We start from the raw sequence: 14,060 nt of genomic DNA, 5'->3' as shown, positions 1-14,060 counted from the left end.
CATATGTTTATAATTCCCACGACTGTATCTATTTTATTATTTTTTGGTTTTTAGTACATTTATCTTAAACATTGCAATGTATGTTTAAAATAAAACCGTTTAACTTAAAAAGTTTTTTTTACCTATTTTTATTTTCTAGTTTTTAGTTTTTATTTAGCATTCTGTTTAATTCATTTAGTGCTTCATTATTGCAAGGTTTCTTGCCCGTTAGTTTATTGCAGTCCAACTCCTCTATACGTAGTCCCTGCAAAGATCTTACTCTACTAAGAGCCACGTAGGCTTGACCTACTTCAAACAGTTTCGCACCTAAGTATACGACTGCGTGATCCACAGTGCTGCCCTGCATTTTATGTATTGTAGAAGCCCATGATAGTATTAAAGGCAACATTCTTCTTTCAGCCGTCCCGTAATTGTACTTAGCTGGAAACTGTATGGCTTTCGGGTGTATAAGATGTACTCCGTCTCTTGCGAAATCAATTCGGACGGAAGGTACATCTGTTGCATACATCTGAATTCGACGAAATTGAGGCCAAACGATTTCGTTGATGTAGCCTATAGCGCCATTTACTAATCCCTTTGAAACGTCAATATTGGACCGTAGCATGACTTTTGCCCCCACAAATATTTGCAGTTCCGCTGGTAAACCCCCAGTTTTGTTGATATCAGCTGGTATAGTAGCTATATCCACATTGTCTGCATTTCGTGTGGCGTGTACTAGCTGATCCTGCGCTTTTATTTTGTAAATGCGAGCACCATTATTTCTGTACAAATTCAATACAGCAGAGTTGTGGTCGTTAACTTGTTGATTTGTGGGGTATACCCTTAACGCTTTGTCTATTGCAAACTCATCACTCGTGTCTTGAAGAAGTCTTCCCATTAAAATACTAAAATGTTGGGTTGTTAGCTCACCGACTCTCAAAGCATTCAAAATATCAATAAAAGTCTGGTCACCTTGCTGACGCATATTTTCAGTTAATTCACACAGCGTGAATAAACGCCAGAGATGTGTAGCTGGTTGGAGATGTTCTGGCTGTTTGAAAACAGGTGTTCCTGATCGTTTTATAGGAGGCAGTTGTAAAAGATCACCGAAAAGTAATACGTTTACTCCTCCAAAAAACTCATTTTCACAGTTCTTAATTTGCCTTAATCGAGCGTCCATCATGCATAACATTTGATAAGACACCATGGAAATCTCGTCGACAATCAAAAATTCTGTCTGATGCCATTGTTGCCTCATTATTCGCAAATAGTTTCCGGACAGTGGTGACATACCTGTTATGCGACCGTCTTTCTGTACAGGCAATTTTAAAGTAATGTGTATCGTAGCTCCATTTATTAATCTAGCTGCAACTCCTGTTAGTGAGCCGACTTTAACCGCATCCTTTGCGTAGCACCTATTAATTTGGTCTCGTAATAACTTTAATAGAAAAGTCTTGCCCACATCAGCTCCTCCTGTAAAGTATATTTTTAAACGTTCTTCAGCACCTGACATTTGATTTTGTATGGACTGGTTAACTAATGTAAAAATTTCCTTTTGTCCTGCATTCATAGACTGCTTAGCCTGTAAGAACTGGTCTTCATTCATTGGCAAATAAGGAACTTCTTCTTCATGGTCTAGTTCCATCGGCTCTGCGTGTTCCAGTATCTGAAAAGCGTGTACTTGCGCGAATGCATTTTCAAGCTGCCTGTCACATTCACGATATATTTCCAAGTAGGCGTTTGTTTGTCTTAAACTTTCTTCGTTGGCGAGAAACGCATCTCTGGCACTATTAAATTCTCCTAAAAGTTCGGCCTCATTGCGATACGGCATATACTGGATTAGTAAACTGTAATAATATGACTCTGGATCAGAAGCTGCTACGAAGTTAGGTACCCGTACTACAGCTGGAGTGTTTATAATAGTCATTTTGGTGTTGTCTGTTAAAGTTATAAGACGCCTTCTTGTTGTTTGCTCGTGCGGTGCATAAGCATCGGTATCGATGCTCTCTTCATTTATAACTGGCGGTTTTGTGTAGTGTGGCTCAAATAACATCGCAAATTCTATGAGACACATATTGTTAAAATCATAGTTGGGGTGCTCTGCTGGTCGCTTTTCATATCGTTCGAAAATATTGGCACAATATCCTGCTGCTTGACCAGCTTCATTAAACTTCAACACTTTATACCTTTGTTCCGCTTTACGAGTATTGACAAAAATTGTTTTTCTCGAGCTGTCACGCATACTCAAATGGCATAGCCTGAATACGCATTCGCAGGCTGAAACTTGACGTTCTCTTAATATGCGCATGCATATTTTAAACAGCTTACGCGAGACGTCAGTTTCTTCTCTTCTAATTTGTTGAATAGCTCGAAATACTTCACCATCTAGGTTTGTAGGTTCTGATTTTGACACGTATTTAGCGATGTAATACGCAATCGACTCATTTGTACCACACGGTTGTATATCCATATTGGCTTTCCACATTTTTAGCAAAGCAGGACTGTAATTATTTACCCAACCATCTTCACTTTTTCTTTTCAGAACGCAAATGCGACCACCGTTGTAGATGAATTCGTTAGATAAAGGATCAATAACATGTGTCTCTAAGCATTCCGAGCGTGGAAAGTTGAAACGACAAACAGAATTATTTTTCGTGCAGGTACTAGTGTGTCGATGTATTTGACAATTTTTAACTAATTCATAATTATAGTTCTGAAGTTTCTGGAGGAATGACAGTACTACAGACTGAATCAATGCGAGCTATTCCTTCAGGTGTCGCAACAGACGGGTGATCTTCGATCCAAACAACCATATGCAAATGAGGACTTCCTCTGTTCTGAAACTCGATTCACCACCAATGATCTTTAACTTTACCGCCAAATATTTCAGTATCAGTTTTAAGAAACTGCATTGGCGCATTAACACGTACCATAAAATGTCTACTCACAACAACTAGATACATCTCGATGAGTCTCTGAGTTTCCTGAATATCTATGTCATCTGGGTCAATGTGCTGTTTACCATCACTAACAAGGAGACCTCTTTTCATATCCTTCCAGTGAAGATCATTGCAGCTCAATGTAACAAAATAAGTGGGAGGTCCTAAACATCTGATTTGTGCTATAAGATCACTAAGAGCACTACGCCAATAAGCAGCGGAACCTCTTAGATTTTTTAAATATAAGTGCAGGTCTTCCACTCGATTGCCGTTTTCACCTTCAACTTTTCTAGCACAAGCTGCAATGGTTGATTTAACTCGATAGTACTCAAACATTGATAGAGCATAGAATAGGTAATCGTTGCGCTGAAATCTAACATCAGCTAATAAACAAAATTGATAGTAATCCAAAGGACTTATATTTACGGGCCGTTGTTCTTTCAAACCATTTTTACCATACGGGAAAAGCTGATACCATGCGAACTCTTCTGCTTTTAACTCATAAGCTTCATTCACAATATTATTATTCGTCTTTCTTCTGATTTCGTTTACATTTTCAGATACCTCTAGCTCATCTTCAACATCAGGTTGGACGCTATCAATAGGCAACATTACAGATGTTTGTATAGGTATAGTTTCAGATCTCAGATTCGAAAGCGGTTGTTGTACTTGTACATCCTGATGAGTGATGGCACCTTCCTGTTGCTGTACTTGAACACCCTGACGAGTGATAATATTTTCCCTCAAATGTACGTCTACGCGTGTAAGGGTGTACACGATATTACGGGATCCGAGGCATCTTTTACAGATGCGGCACAGTTCTTGTAAGATGTCGCATTGTATAACACAGGCTTTGCCATTTTCTGGTGTTGGTTTTCCTTTTGGGCCACAAGAATGGGAATCAGCAAAATAGTATTTGTCTTCACCGCGAAATACGCCAACAGATTTATTTGACGCTGTCAATATTCCTGAAGAATGACTATAAAATAATCTATTTAAAGCTGTATGTAATGTAATGCCGATATTATTGGTATTTACAGAATCTTGGAGACTCCCGAATAAAAGAGTGTCTTCATCATATTCTATAGAAAATCGGCATTCATACATTTGTAAACTTTGCCTGACGATATGAAAGTTTCGTATCTCTAAATATCCTGTTTCATCCAGTTCAGTAGGATCAAGCTGGGTACGAATCCAGCAATATAAGGAGTCACCCGCTAACATATTAGCATTCCAGAATATTGACGTCCCATTGATTAGGGCTTAGGATTGCAGCTCGGACAATGTTCGCCAACGACATAGCACTACATTGTACACCAGCATATCGCGAAGTAAAGACGTTGTAGTCACCTTGATGCCATGAAGCTCGAATAATTCTTGCAACATTATTAATTGGAATGAATGCATTTCGAATTTCATTTTCATTCCTTTCGGACGCTTCATCTTCAGACAATTCGGGCACACTAAGTCGTACTAACTCCTGGTCACTAATTTGGGCATTGTCGTCAATACGTATATCTTTGTAAAGCGGGTTATTTCTGATTAACCATCTTAAAGCACTATAGACTTTTTCGCGACATATTGTGAATTCCCTGGTGATGTTCAAATTTTCTAATCGTTCGGTTACTACAATAATGCCTTGCAGATCTTGGTAGCATACTAGGCAGTCTTTCACTGACTTCAAAGATACCTTGGGCAAATAAAACTGCCTGTCCGCGAAAACCGTACTGCCCATAGAGGCCACTAAATTTCATGATTTTAACAAAGGGAATTATTCTGCACAGCAAACGTTGTTCCGCCTGTGTCAATGTTTGAATAACGTCTGGTATAGAACCTGGATCCAGATTATTCCAGTAAGCTTTTGGTGGTGCTGTTGTTTTATTACTAGTAACATGTGTTTGACAGCGGGAACATAATAACAATGATATTTTCGAAGTTAATGTAAGTTAATGTTAAGGTAAGTATGTTAATGCAGCAGCGTTGTACCGAACTGTACGAACTTGATTAGGATAACAACGTTTGGTACAAATATCACAAAAATGTATACAAATTGTGTTAATAGCATTCTCGAATGGCTGCAGATTATTAGCTCTGCATTGCTGGGTACGCTCTCGTTGTTTATTTAACCTCGTATCGCGATGTTCAGGCGTTTCTGGACCCAACTGCTGTCTTTGTCTTTCACGGCTTTGTATTAATCTAACTTCATATTCTTCAGGCGTTTCTGATGCTACCATCTGTGTATATCGCTCCCGTTGTTTTGTTAACCTGGCTTCATATTCTTCAGGCGTTTCTGACGCTATCATCTGTGTGTATCGCTCCCGTTGTTTTGTTAACCTGGCTTCATATTCTTCAGGCGTTTCTGACGCTATCATCTGTGTGTATCGCTCACGTTGCTTTGTTAACCTGGCTTCATATTCTTCAGGCGTTTCTGACGCCGTCATTTGTGTATATCGCTGACGTTGCTTTTTTAACCTGGCCTCATATTGCTCAGGTGTTTATGACGCTAATTGTTCCCGTCGTTTCTATAATCGACTATTTCTATCTCCTTCACTTTCTTTAGCTCGTTTTGCTTTATACTTTTCTTTCGCTTTTTGAAGCCTTCGTTTACGTTGTGTTGCAGTTTCTGTTTTATTTGTGTTTGTATTTTTTATATTTTTTTTACCATTTATTTCTCACGAGTAATGGACATTTAAACGGTCGACCCCCCCAGAGGTCCAATAAAGGGGCAAGGCTATGTACAACAAGATGCGCCTGAGTCTTGAGGGGAAAACGCTAACGACATATCATTTTTATCCACCCTAATGCCATACAGTTCTCGGCGCGTTTTAACCTTTCACCTTAACTTGGGTGGTGTACCGATAACGACGTATCATTTTTAGCCACCCTAACGCCACACAGTCCTCAACACGATACAAAATCTTGACTTGGGTGGTGGATTCAGGCTGGATTAATCAGATACCTAAATTACAGATTCAATTTCTAAATTTAAATCTTATTATTATACGCCATTTGGTGGCTGCGCCCATCTTAAATATTGAGGTTGTATAGTGCACTGTATTCTTCTTGTCAAGCCCTTTTATTTGATACCCATATTGGTGGGATTGATAAAAAATTGTTATCAGCCATTTGGTAGCGGCGGCCATCTTAGATTTCAATTTTGCATAGTAAATTGTATTCTACTTGTTGAGACCTTTCATTTGATACCCATATTGATGGGATCGATAAAACCTACGTTATCCGCCATTTTGTAGCGGCCGCAAAAAAAAAATAAAAAAAAAAATCAAAACGTTTATTGAACTCATAACATTGATTTACAATGGCTTAAGTTCAGTCATACACTAAATTTCATAATAATAAATAAATAATATCAAACAGATAAAATTAAAATCAAACAAATCAAATAAGTAATATAAATAACATCAAACAATTAAAATCACATAAAACAAATCACACTTTAAGTAGATCAATTCAATTCCAGGCTGCTTTATCATTTAAATAATCTTGGATATTGTAATAGCCTTTGCTGCTTAATTTACTTTTTGTGTAGGCTTTGAATTTATTTATAGACATATTTGCTATATGTTCGGGGAGTTTATTATAGAAGCGAACACACTGACACCTAAAGGAATTACTGACTTTATGGAGTCTTGTGGCAGGCATGACAAGTCTACCCCTATTTCTAGTATTAATACTATGTAAGTCACTTAGTTTTGTGAACTTATTTTTATTCTTTTGTACAAACATCAAATTCTCGTAAATGTATTGTGAGGCCACTGTCATAATACCTATTTCTTTAAACTTATTCTTTAACGAAATTCTAGATCCCATGTTATAAATGGCTCTAACGGCTCTCTTCTGCAGCACAAATATCGTATCGATCTCAGCAGCATTACCCCATAAAAGGATACCATAGCTCATAATGCTGTGGAAGTAACTAAAATATACTATTCTGGCCGTATCTATGTCAGTCAGTTCTCTTATCTTCTTAACCGCATATGCTGCAGAGCTTAATCTGTTTGCTAAGGCAGATATATGGTCACCCCACTGAAGCTTCTCATCTAGAGTTATACCCAAGAACACTGTCTTATTTACAAGATCCAACATTTCTCCATTTAATTTAATATGTATGTTAATCTTTTTTACATTTGGTAATATGAATTTTAAGCATTTCGTTTTCTTACCATTCAAAAGAAGATTGTTTACTTTGAACCATTGTTCTACCTTAGAAATAGCATTATTTACATGTTCAATAGTAGTTGCATGTCGATTAACTTTAAATAATAGTGATGTATCATCCGCAAACAATACTATATCATGTGTGTTCTTTATAAGATAGGGTAGGTCATTGATATAAACTAAAAACAGAAATGGTCCGAGAATTGAACCCTGCGGGACACCCATTCCTAACACGGAGCCTGAAGACCTTACACTATTAACTTCAACATACTTTATCCTGTTATTCAAATATGAGATTAATAAATTTAATGCACTTCCTCTTATGCCATAGTGTTGCAATTTCCTGATTAGAATTTCATGTTGGACGCAATCAAACGCTTTGGAAAGGTCGCAAAAGATTCCTAAAGAATCTTGTGAATCCTCCCAAGCACTAAAAATATGTTCCATTAATGCAACACCTGCGTCAACAGTTGAACGTCCCCGAGTGAATCCAAATTTTTTATCATGTATAATTTTATTTATGTTAAAATGAGCGCGTAGTTGACACAGTATTAGTTTTTCAAATATTTTACTCAGGGTAGGCAAAATTGAAATAGGCCTATAATTAGAGGGATCTGATGAGCAACCCGACTTGAATAAAGGTATTATTTTGCTATGCTTCATGAGGTCTGGAAATGTGCCACAGTCTATACATTTGTTAAATATTAGGGCTAGATCAGGCGCTATTATATCAATCAGAGAGCCTATTACTTTAACAGATATACCCCAGAGGTCAGCTGTCTTTTTAACATTAATCTCTTTAAATGACTTTATGATATCCGAGATATTAACATACTTAAATTGGAAATTATTTGAACATTTAGTAACATTTGCAGAAAGTAATGATATTGCCCTGGTTGGACATAAGTTTAAATGTTTAGTGGTAGATATGGGAACATTGGTAAAGAAATTTTCAAAAGCTCTAGCAACATCTAAGTTTGATTTTACAATTACATTATTAATATTTAGATTAAACTCAGAGTTTTGATATTTTGTTTTACCAGTTTCATTATTAATAATTTTCCAAGTAGTTTTGATTTTATCGTTAGAATGTCTTATTTTATTTCTTAAGTATAAAGATTTTGCTGCTTGACAAACATGTTTAAATGTTTTTGAATATTTTTTTACATATTCAAGAAAGAGTGGATTATGGTTGAAAGTTTTTTCATCATAGAGGCTGTAGAGCCTCATTCTACTCTTATGAATTCCAGTTGTAGCCCATTCACTAAATTTGGTATTAGTATTAATTGTAATGGTCTTTGATGTAAATATTTTTTTAAATTCAGTATTAAATAGATTAAAAAAATTATTATATAAAACATTGGGGTTATTTTCCTCTAAAGGCATTACTTGCAATTTATTAAATAGGTAAGATTTAAATAAATTCAGACGGCCCTGTGTAATTGGTACAACAGTGATGTCTTTAGTTATAGTTTTCTTTGTCGGCCAATCAAAACTAATAAGTTGTCCACAGTGATCTGATTCTAGTTGATTTATTATACTTTTGCTGTTAAGCTTTATATTTGTAAAAATGTTATCTAGACAAGTAGCTGTGGTCAGTGTTATTCTAGTTGGCTCTATAAACAAGTTACTGAGATTATATGACATGAACAGACTTTTAAACTTAGTACACATGGAGGAATGTTCTAATAGATTAATATTAAAATCTCCACAAATCAGAATCCTTTTGTTGCCCTTACAAACTCTAGACAAGACTGCATCCATCACATTTTCAAAATCCTCATATGGTGCTGATGGAGGTCTATACACACTTATAATAATGAACTGATCTAATTGTATACAAGCTATCTCGGCCACTAGTTCCACAGAGAGGCTCACAATGTCCTTTCGTTCCTTGAATTTAATATTTTTATTAATTAATATTAATGAGCCACCATGTATTGAATTAACTCGGCTAAATGAACTACCAACTCGGTGATTAGTGAAGTTAAACATGATGTGATGTGATTTAAGCCAGTGTTCAGTAATACAGAGTATATGTATGTTATTGCAATTCATGTATATTTCAATTTCAAGTTCCTTATTTAACATACCCTGAATATTTTGGTGTACCAGATTAACAACATTATTACAACAAATAAATTTTGATTTGTTTGATACTATACTATAACATGGTTCATTGCAAGAGGTATTCCCTTTTGTCTTATAAATTAATTTAAATTGTTTGGAATAATTTCCAAAGTTTTATTTTTATTATCAATGTCAAATTTAGACTGCTCAATAGAAGCAGTGTGATACACCAAGTTTTTGGCTGATTGTATAAAATAAAATGATAGCGATATAGCTAATCGTTGTTTTAAATATATTGGAATAATATTTCTCATAGAGAAATTAGATTTAATATAATTATTTATATCAATCAAATGGAATTTATTTCTATTATTGCATATCAACATGTCAAGTGATAAATTCAATTTATATCTGATATCATTTTCAGATTGTGACAATCTGTGACCATAGGGGAAAGTAAACAAAACAACATTCTTTATGTTTAGAGAATCTAAACACTCAAACTGTTTGATTAGCTGTGTTCTGTTTGTATTTCCTCTGTTTCCAATTAATAACATTAAGGTAGTGTCAGGGGTGAAGTTAAATTTAGATAGCCTTTGCACAATCTGTGAAAAGGTTAGTCCTGGTAAACAATAATTTGTTACTGCCTGTCCCATCTCGCTTGAAATAAGCCGGCCCATACCTTTACCTAAGTTATCACTAAACATTACAATTTTGCTATTCACATTATTTGGTTTAAAGGAACTGATAGACTTAGTATTAGATGAGCTTGTGTTTTGATTATATTTGTGTGAAGGTAATTGCTGATTAGCAAGAGGCTCACAAGTAGGCTCAGATTTCTTCTCTAAGTTGTAGGTAACACATTTGTGGTGTCTTGTCACGGACTCCTTGTTTATAAGAAGTTCATCTAAAACCAGTACTTAATCCTTCACCTGTTTGTTTGTAACATTGTATCTGTTATTCATTGTTTCCAATGATTTCTGTAGATTTAGGATTTCATTACTTAATTTATTTATATCTGATTCATATTTTAATTGGTTCTTTTGAATTGTTAATGAGTATAAATTTAATTGATTAATTAGATCTATTCTTTCTTTACAAAATTTTACATTTTTGTTCATTAATTTTTGCTTATTTACTAATTTATTTGTCTTTTTTATGTATTTATTTATTTTAATATACTTTTTCAGCTTGTTTCTGCTACATTTAATTCTCTTAACCTCTTTGCCGCCATCTTGTATTTAAATTTTTTAAAGTATATTGTATTCTGCTTGTTGAGCCCTTTCATTTGATACCCATATTGATGGGATTGATAAAACCTACGTTATCCGCCATTTTGTAGCGGCCGCCATCTTGGATTTCAATTTTTTATAGTATATTGTATTCTGCTTGTTGAGCCCTTTCATTTGATACCCATATTGATGGGATTAATAAAACATAAATTATCCGCCATTTTGTAGCGGCGGCCATCTTGAATTTATAATGATAATGAATAAACATAATTGTATTGTCACCAAAATCCAAAGTGTATACAAAATTTCAGATTCTCAAACAAACAAATATCTCAAAATACCGACTGTTAAATCAGAGATCGAGCGGTTCCAGGTGAAACACAAAGACCATCTTGAACAACACTCTAATTACAGAGATGTTACAAATGCCAGTGGTTAAGCGACTGAAATGTGACCACATATTAAAAGGAGAAGGCACAGTATTGGCCGCATCACTCTAACAGTCATAGTTCCCTCCACAATTCCGCTTATGGTCTTGGTGACCGATTGCAGAATAAATTAATCAAAAAAAAGCTTGATAGCTCGATATTTATCTATTTAACATTAACAAAAGCTTTAACCTGTTATTTTCATAATATATTCTCCTCTATAGTATCTTGCTATGGGGCAACACTTTGAATAAAGACCCTGCCTTTTATGATTTAATTACAAATGTGTAGGTTCAGATGTTTCCCTATACTTGTAGTATATAAGATGGTATTACTTGCCAAATTTCATAGTTCCAGGTCAACAGAAAATACTCTATATATTATGATATGTTTTTGCGGCATTAACAGCTGCACCTTTTTTTAAGTTAACTTATGTACAAGTACAAAAGTACCAACTAAAATATTATTTATTATTACAGCAACAAGTTTGTACACATAACACAATTATAATGTATAATTATATGAGTTTCTGATAATTATTACGGGTTGATTGTTAGACTTTATTAACCCCCAAAAATCAATGTTCATTTATGTTATGCCTAAGAACTGCTTTTGACCCCAAGGTTGGGAATTTCTAAAACAACAAATACATGTGTAAACTCGGGCTGTATTATTAATAAACAAGTAGTAAACTTATTCTTGTTGTCTTTTTCTTACCTTCATCACTACAGAATTACATAACAAGGAAAAGTAATTTTAAGCTTGGAGTAACTTTACAATGTGTTTATTAATAAAACAGAAGAAGTATTTTAGTTATATAAGATTTTAATATAAGTTTTCAATAAGTGTTAATAACTTTTATATAATAAACTCTTCTTAATAGTTAGTCTACAAGAACTTGTTGTCTTTTTCTTACCTAAGGAAAAGTAATTTTAAGCTTGGAGTAACTTTACAATGTGTTTATTAATAAAACAGAAGAAGTATTTTAGTTATATAAGATTTTAATATAAGTTTTCAGTAAGTGTTAATAACTTTTATATAATAAACTCTTCTTAATAGTTAATCTACAAGACCAAACTTAAGATAATTTTTCGATGAATAAGATACTATTGAAACTTGTACATGATTTGATTTTAAATTTCCAATCACACTTTATTGAAGTTTAAAATTTAATATTTTATTTAACAAGTTTAGTGATTATTATCCTACTTAGCAATAAAACCATGATGGTTTTAACTGCAACATACTCACAATGCAGTAAATCTTAATAAATTTCACCTTGATAACGTCACTTAGTTCGTCTGATAGAATAATAATCAAGATTACAAGTGATATAATATATAAACATAACCTCACAACCAGCTGCCAAGGCAAATATATTATGTTGTTTAACATTAACTACTAACCTCGAGCTCTTGGCTGTGGCATTTCTCCTCTAGTTCTTTCACTTGATTATCATTTCCAGAAATTTCTTCAGTATTACTTGGAGTTACACCATCAGATAACACCTCTGTAGCAAAATTAGTTATCTGTCCCTTTATACTGTTCAAACTCTCATTTAAGTTTAGCCACGACATTTTAAATCTGAATACTAGAAACCACACATCACAATCTGTATTAAGTTGCAAAATTATTGTTTAAAAACAAATGTAAACAAATACATTGCAATTGATATTTTGAAAATTCATATTTCGTCCTGTTGGCAAATAATGATAGTGACAGATGTCTTAAAACTATAGTCATTTTTCATTACTTGAGTTGTCTATAGTAAGCTAACACGACTTTGAATTTTTTCACTTATTTTCTGACAATCACAAATTTTAGATTTGTTCTCATTATTTTTAACTATTCCATAAACACACACACAATGAGTTATACTAATGAAAACTGTAAATTAAAGTTTGAAATGCATTATTTTTGCTAAAACTGAAAAAAACACAGAGTAAGCTTTCACAGCTAACATAAGAACACAAGATTTAGACGTTTGGCCACAGAGATGGTATATTTAGAATGAAATATCGAGAATGGAAACTGAACTTTTATTAAACGGTTTTTTATTAAACGGTTTTATTTAGCTCACCCCGTTTGTTTTATTTATTAATCTTGGGTCAAATTTCACCCTCTTCCTGTCAACCGATTAATCTGAAATTTTGTATACACTTTGGATTTTGGTGACAATACAATTATGTTTATTCATTATCATTATAAATTCAAGATGGCCGCCGCTACAAAATGGCGGATAATTTATGTTTTATTAATCCCATCAATATGGGTATCAAATGAAAGGGCTCAACAAGCAGAATACAATATACTATAAAAAATTGAAATCCAAGATGGCGGCCGCTACAAAATGGCGGATAACGTAGGTTTTATCAATCCCATCAATATGGGTATCAAATGAAAGGGCTCAACAAGCAGAATACAATATACTTTAAAAAATTTAAATACAAGATGGCGGCCGCTACGAAATGGCGGATAACGTAGGTTTTATCGATCCCATCAATATGGGTATCAAATGAAAGGTCTCAACAAGTAGAATACAATTTACTATGCAAAATTGAAATCTAAGATGGCCGCCGCTACCAAATGGCTGATAACAATTTTTTATCAATCCCACCAATATGCGTATCAAATTAAAGGGCTTGACAAGAAGAATACAGTGCACTATACAACCTCAATATTTAAGATGGGCGCAGCCACCAAATGGCGTATAATAATAAGATTTAAATTTAGAAATTGAATCTGTAATTTAGGTATCTGATTAATCCAGCCTGAATCCACCACCCAAGTCAAGATTTTGTATCGTGTTGAGGACTGTGTGGCGTTAGGGTGGCTAAAAATGATACGTCGTTATCGGTACACCACCCAAGTTAAGGTGAAAGGTTAAAACGCGCCGAGAACTGTATGGCATTAGGGTGGATAAAAATGATATGTCGTTAGCGTCTTCCCCTCAAGACTCAGGCGCATCTTGTTGTACATAGCCTTGCCCCTTTATTGGACCTCTGGGGGGGGGTCGACCGTTTAAATGTCCATTACTCGTGAGAAATAAATGGTAAAAAAAAATATAAAAAATACAAACACAAATAAAACAGAAACTGCAACACAACGTAAACGAAGGCTTCAAAAAGCGAAAGAAAAGTATAAAGCAAAACGAGCTAAAGAAAGTGAAGGAGATAGAAATAGTCGATTACAGAAACGACGGGAACAATTAGCGTCAAAAACACCTGAAGAATATG

General features: G+C 34.4%; 1 protein-coding gene across 1 annotated transcript in view; it reads right to left on the bottom strand.

Moving 5' to 3' along the window:
• Positions 1-12,518, bottom strand: part of LOC126974644 (thyroid receptor-interacting protein 11-like) — a 109,606-nt gene extending 97,088 nt beyond the window's left edge. Inside the window, exon 1 of the mRNA XM_050822182.1 lies at positions 12,231-12,518. Within this exon, the coding sequence (XP_050678139.1) occupies positions 12,231-12,401 (171 nt within the window). The 5' untranslated portion in view covers positions 12,402-12,518. The remainder of the gene's footprint in view (positions 1-12,230) is intronic.
• Positions 12,519-14,060: the final 1,542 nt, after the last annotated feature.

This window comes from Leptidea sinapis, chromosome 2 (assembly GCF_905404315.1).
Source record: "Leptidea sinapis chromosome 2, ilLepSina1.1, whole genome shotgun sequence".
NCBI lineage: Eukaryota > Metazoa > Arthropoda > Insecta > Lepidoptera > Pieridae > Leptidea > Leptidea sinapis.
Note: the sequence above shows the minus strand (reverse complement) of the source record. Positions and strands in the feature narration are given on the sequence as shown.